The 6698-nt window shown below is 44.1% G+C and overlaps 1 protein-coding gene across 21 annotated transcripts in view; it reads left to right on the top strand.

Annotated features, from left to right (window-relative positions):
* The window catches only part of OBSCN (obscurin, cytoskeletal calmodulin and titin-interacting RhoGEF), a 203694-nt gene that overhangs the window by 139341 nt on the left and 57655 nt on the right, over positions 1-6698 (top strand). For 18 of the 21 annotated variants that reach the window (XM_025211633.1, XM_025211618.1, XM_025211620.1 and 15 more), the window contains 4 exons: positions 86-352; positions 1327-1593; positions 2536-2808; positions 5825-6091. In XM_025211633.1, coding sequence (XP_025067418.1) covers positions 86-352; positions 1327-1593; positions 2536-2808; positions 5825-6091 — 1074 coding nt within the window. The remainder of the gene's footprint in view (positions 1-85; positions 353-1326; positions 1594-2535; positions 2809-5824; positions 6092-6698) is intronic. The other 3 variants (XM_025211621.1, XM_025211622.1, XM_025211625.1) reach the window with 3 other exon arrangements.

Genomic DNA, 6698 nt, shown 5'->3' with positions numbered 1-6698 from the left:
GGAATGCAATTATTTTCTGAATTCTTTTCAATGCACTTGAAAAAAGCAAACCTCTTCTCCTTTTGGCTTAATTCCCCCTTTCAAGCCCTACCTGTGCTTTTCAAACATTGGCTCAAGAACGAGGAAGTCGAGGAAGGGTGTACGGCAGCACTGCGCTGCGAGCTGACAAAGCCCGGCGCTCCGGTGGAGTGGAGGAAGGGAGACGTGGTGCTCCGGCCCAGCAACAAGTATGAGCTGAGGCAAGAAGGGACTTTTGTGGAGTTGTTCATCTACGATGTGGGCCTTCAGGATGCCGGGGAGTATACGTGCGATTCGGGAGATCAACAGACCACCGCAGCACTGCAGGTGAAAGGTGAGACGGTTGCGATGCCGTCCTTCTGCACTGGAACAACACAACTTTTGTTGGTGAACAGTCACTACCATTTCTATGCCATTAAATGACATTTTAATGTAACTTTGATACAGAGGTTCCATCCACGGTTTGCTTATTAACGGCAGACATAGGGTGGTTGTTTTCAAACAACCCTATTTTTATTTTATTTTATTTTATTTTATTTTATTTTTGCATTTTGACCTTGCAGCTAGGTACAAGACAGATTGTCACAGATGCTGCTGGCTGTGGGCACAAACTACTCAACATTTGTGAACCTGAGATTTGCCAGTGGGTTTTGTATACTGGTATCTGGGAAAAAGTCTTCCCCTATATTTACAATGGCAGGAGAAGGTTAGCATTGTATATCAGATACTGCTATGTATGAAGTGTCAGCAAATGCTCAACTGCAAATGTGAGGCTGAGCCCCTGCTTACAGCGTGGCTTCTGTTCCTCTTTAGCAGCTTGTCTGCTAGGGGGGGGACAAGTCCGTTACTGGGGTTGTTTTTTGCTCAGGCAGTAGTAACCTATGCTTTGAGATTCAGATATCTTCAGTTCAGTTTCCACTGCTGATGAGCCACTTGATGTGTTACGTTATGCCTGAAACTTGGATCAAGAAAAGCCCAAATGCTATGATTTGCACTTGCAACATTATGCCATTAGTGGATGGCACATACAAAATATGCGCCATAGAGATGCCTTTTGAAAACGTCCTAATTCCCAGCAGATCTTGAAAGAACAGTAGAGATCTACTGTAGTTTTGTCGATAGCTAGTCCCTATGGGCTTCTGGTCCTAGCTCAACTTGAAGACGTGGAGAGGCTGCAGTATTTTCTGCTTGTATGTTGTGATTTCAGCAGACTGCAAGAGAGGGAACAGTGATCAATGAAATGGTTTGGTAACCTTCAGTAATCCACATGTGGGCATTATCCCTGCTGTAACTGCTTCTCTGTTGCAGTCCTACCCGTCCTGTTTAAAGAGGACCTGAATAACGTGGAGTCAGAAGAGCAGGGAACAGCTGTCCTCCAGTGTGAGGTCTCCAAGCCCGATGCTCCTGTTGAGTGGAGGAAAGGCGCAGTGGTGCTTCAGCCCAGTGACAAGTATGAGATGCGGCAGAAAGGCTCCCTGGTTGAGCTAATTATTCATAACTTGGAGGCGAAGGATTGTGGCGACTACACGTGTAGCACTGGATATGAGATAACCCGAGGTTCAGTGTCTGTTCATGGTAAGATGAAATAAATTTTTCTTCTCTGGTTGAATTTTACATTCCGGTGCCTCCTAAGCCAACAGGCCAGACTTAATTCTCATCTAAACAAGTGCCAGTCCCTTGATTTCTTTCCTGACTTCAGTGCAGTTGCACACACTTGCACCAAACCTGATTGCAGACAAATACTTATATTATAACAGAGCTCAAAAACAGTCTGCAATACAAGATGATCCCATTTACTTGATCATCTAGTCGCTTAGAGCTACTGCCGTGAAAACACTGAATGCACTGTTAATGTGTATTGCTAGTTATAATAGTCCTTGTTGTTCTTATCACTATTGTTGGTGTGTTGTAGCAGTGCACGTAGCCACCACACTTAAATCACAAGACAGAGTGCCTGCCACTAAGGGTATGTCTATACAGGGAAGGGGAGCGCCATGCTGGGAAATGCCATGATCACTTTGTCTACACACTAGCTCTTGAACCAGAACCAGTGTAGCCGTGTTGGTATGGCTCTGCATGAAGGCTAGTAAACTCTGGTTTTCATAAGCAATGATATCTTGAAGTGGTTATACCGCTTCTGGTTTGGGAGTTAGCACGGCTTGTCTCAGCACGGTACTGCCTGATGCCACCTAGACACGCTCTAAGACACCATATAGACACTGAAAGTTTACAGTCTCAGCGAAGATGATTGTAGCATGCCGGACACGTTGGGAATTGGTCAAAACACTGTTAAAGTGGAATAGTGTCTGTGCTTGTGAGTGGGTAAAGGATGTTCATGGGAAACAAACCTGGGAGTAGATTGTATACCCCTTTAAACAAATTAAGCACTAAGTGCTACAAGTTGGATTCTGTCGGGACCACTAGACGTGTCGGGACATCAGTCCCGTGGAAGCAGTATGTATATGTTTTTTGCTTTGTGTTTTTCCTTGGTACCACTTTTCTCGCTCTGTTATGCAGAAGAGGAAGTACAGATAGTTTGTGCTTTAAAGAACACGGATGTCTTTGTGGCGGAGGCAGCCACATTCACCTGTGAGCTGTCGCGCCCAGGCGTCCCGAATGTACAGTGGTGGCTTGATGGAGCTTTCCTTCAGAACAACTCTATGAATGAAATCTCAGTGCAGGATGGGAAAATCCACACTTTAACCCTAAAGGACCTGGGGTCCAATGATTCGGGGACTGTCACCTTCAGAGCTGGGTCCCTCGTATCTTCAGCTAAATTAGTAGTCAAAGGTACTTTTCTTTGGAAGATGCCAATGGCCAACTCCAGAACCGCTCAACATACTAGTGCTTATGCCTTCTGGTTACCCTTATGAAAGTCCTCCAAAATAGCATGCTGTTCTACCAGTAACATAGTATTTGCATCATTAGAAGGCCATGAAACCATGCTTAGTCCTGAAGCCTCTGCTCAAGCAAGTTGCTCTTGTTCATGCGAGCAGAAGCACCAGCTTCAACAAATCTACTACTTGGGATTGCTTGAGTAAGAGATTGCAGGATCCAGCTTGTTATCTTACAAGCGGCAGCAAAATTCAGTTGTGCAGAAAATCAAGGATGACAATCATGCCTTTCCATTGTGGCACCAGCGTTTTATTGTTCATTATTACTATAATATGACATTAACCGCTGCCCTGCCACTGCTCTACAAAAGATTGAGCCTGATTCACTAGTATGCTGCTTTGTTGCCAGGACGGTATAATTGCATTCAAATCAATGTATTCCTAGGCCCACGAGCCGGGGAATACTGAACTTAGAGTGGTGGCTCAATGGGTCTCCATGGAGTCAAGTTGCAATCATGTCAGGGTTATATAGCAGAGAGTAAGGATCAGTAGTTTATCATCCATGTACCATTAGTCGGCATTGTATTGGTAATGTTTTGTTGCTTTTTTTACTTATCGTGTAAGGGTAACCACAAATCGCACATAAAACTGAGCTTAAGACTTGCTGGTAAAGAAATCTAGTCACAGATACTTCTTGGCTGGTTTTCAGGAAAGCTGGGACAGTTCTGGAAGTAGGACAGAAATAATGTTCCCTATCTGTCTTGTATGCAACTCCTTTCCAATAATACCGGGAACTATCTAGAAGGTTAACTGCTCCTTCCATTAAAATTTACTCGGTGTTGGTTAGCTAAACCCTTTAACCCAAGAGTAGTCAGAGATGGATAACTGCAGTCTGGGACCACCATCAGCTTTTCTGTTGGCCTAATGTGTTCCTTGCTGTACCATCCATTTTGTGAGAGACTTGCCCTTTGGAGATAAGACAACAAATTCCTCATGTCTAACACCAAAGGACACTATTCTGAAGCCCAGAAATGGCATGTATATTTGCAATGCGATTTGAATAGTCTAAGGACAGAGACTGATTTTGCAGCCTTCCAGGAGTTGAACTCCTATGAATCTGCTGCAAAACATAAATGAATAGATATTATTAATTGTTTTGTACACCTCATTTTGTAGCTTAGAAAAGGACACCAGGAAGCTTGTAATAGTGGGAGGTTTTGTGCACCCAGCGACGCCAGTGGGATTTTTGCTACAGACTTGAATGGGAGGAGTAGATGGCATATAAATAGAACAGGGAAGGCATTTAAAAGAGACCACCCAGTTGTTAAACCATGCTCAGTAATGCTCCATGTGCTAGGAAGGTAAAGCACTAGTAATATTCTAACCATGCTTGTATTAACAAACACTTTTCTACACTTTATCTGGGCAAAGATGTAGAATGATTGAACTATCCCTCTCCCTCTGCGTGCCCCATTTGCATTCATTCCCAGGTTATCATGGGTCTTTCTCCTTCCCTCATTCCCATTATTCGAGTGTAACACCTGTTTATAAAGGGACAAGTTCCATGATAATTCAAATTTCAGGACATGTCGACTTCTTTGGCCCTTACTATATCCATTATAACAGCAGTCAAACATGGCCAGGCCTTCATGGGTGTGCCAAGGGCTACAAAAGGATGAGGGCTGCAGGAGCTGTGCCTCTCAGCAGAAAGGTTGTGGGGAGGCTGATGATTTTGACAGATTTACACAGTACATTATCTTTGAGCGCTCAAATGGATGATAATCCAAAGTACTTAGAGAAGCTCCCCAGCCCAAACCCTAGCTTCTTTTTTGTGAAGCTTACAAAATCTTGGGTTTGGTTATGCTTATGGTATTACCCCTAGCAGCTATTTCAACAGCAGCGTCTTACAAGGCAGTAAAGACTTTGAACCTTCAACAGCAGCTGCGCAGATCTCCGCTTTCTCAAGGGAAGCTAGGTCTTGGGTTCTGGTCCCGATGCATTCTGCATTGAATAGTCTTTGGATAAAAGGCATAAACAGCTTTGGGAGCAGGAGCATGCCACATGCTTCCCAGAGGGGCAGGAATTCACATGTCCTGTTTCTTGAAGGCATATCTCTCCTCTGTGCTAATGTGCAAATGGCTTCCCATTGGCAGAGCGGGAGAGTTATGCCCACTGCGTGGCTCAGAGTGGGATCAGCCTTTGGGCTGAGAAAGCTTTGCGCCTCCCTGGGTGGAAGGTGATTACTTCCTGTGCGGGCAAAGGACCACTACGTCATAGAGGTCTAGGTGTGCCACGGAGCTTTCCTTTGGCGATGCTGTATATTTGGTAATATAAAGTGCAAGCACAATTTTATCAGAGGTTTTTAACAGCTGGAGGCTCATCATTTAAAAATTTCTAGCCATATTTAATCATTTGGAAGTACACCACAGCGGGTTCCACCTTTCAGCAGAGACTTACCTCCCGTTCCAGTTGAATTAGTCAGGCAGCTCGAGCCCCTGCAGTCTTGCTGAATATATTCATCTTGGTGTCTCCATTTTGTTGAAACCACTTAAGCATCTCCTTAAATCCATCCATTGCACCCTGCAAACATTTGGAGAAGCACTGACATGCTCAAGGGTGGCTGCTTTTGTGTGTGTCATTGCTTGGTGGTGGGGAGGGGGGGATCATGGAGATTGAGTGAATCGTAAGAGATGCTCTCCACAAAAAAGTAGCATCAGGCGAGATCTTTGGTATTTGTGCTCAGATTTGTGATGTGAACACTCCTCATACACCACGCTTGCTTCCGTGCTGCTTGATGCTGACACAAGTCAACACTAAACGTGCTAACTAGCAACGCCTCCGGTCAGCCTCGAGCTTGGGATGTTGTGCCGTTTGCTTCCTGTGCTACATAGGCGCTGTGCTTGTCAAAATCTAAGCTGCCATTTCCATAAGGATCTACTAATGCATGTCCCTCCTGACCTATTGGTTGACAGATCCAACCATTGAGGTGGTCAGTCCAATGCAGGACATTACCGTTGATGAAGATGGCACGGCAGAGTTCATATGCCAGTACTCTAGGCCAGTGCAGGCCACGTGGAAGAAAAATGATCAGGAAGTTCATGCAGATGGGCAACGAGTCATTGTGGAGCAGGACTGGAATGTAGCCAAGCTAAAAATTAAACCTGCGCTTCCAGAAGACACTGGCATCTATTCTTGTGAAGCTGAAGGCACTAGAGTGGTGGCTATGCTTGATGTTCAAGGTGAGGTCTTCCAGCCCAAAAGGAAGACTGTCAGTGTGACCGAATAGAAACCAAAAGAAGACCACAGCAGCAATGGATATACAGTGGCAAATCATGACCTACTCATTGGGTGTTCATTCCACTACCAATAGCAGTGACAAACATATTGGGGAGTTAGTGCAAATTGAATGTGGAACTGTGCAAATTTCCATTGGAATTTAATTCCAATTAATGCCCATTTATAAATCCAAGTGGGCATAGGTGGTCACCCTTGCTCTGCAATGAACTGAATTTGGTTGTAGCACTAATCAAAGGGATATGTCCTGCTGAGTTATTGTCATGTTATAGAGGTGATGTTGTTGGACTTAAAAAAGCAATACTACTACTGAGCCCTCATGTAATGCTTTTTTGCATACAAAGTGCTTTAAAAACATTAATGGATAAAGAGGCATTTGTTTTTATTTTCAGTTGATCTAATCTACAGCTAACCTAGCTCGAGTATTATCGCTAATGAAAATGTTGATTGCTTGAAAAGCATTTTTAATTGGCAATTAACTTTTGCAAATGTCCTTGGGAAAGAGACAACGGAAAAATGGAAGAATTTTTTTCTGTAATAGTGCGCGATTCT

This window comes from Alligator sinensis, unplaced genomic scaffold (assembly GCF_000455745.1).
Source record: "Alligator sinensis unplaced genomic scaffold, ASM45574v1 scaffold1398_1, whole genome shotgun sequence".
NCBI classification, from domain to species: domain Eukaryota; kingdom Metazoa; phylum Chordata; order Crocodylia; family Alligatoridae; genus Alligator; species Alligator sinensis.
Note: the sequence above shows the minus strand (reverse complement) of the source record. Positions and strands in the feature narration are given on the sequence as shown.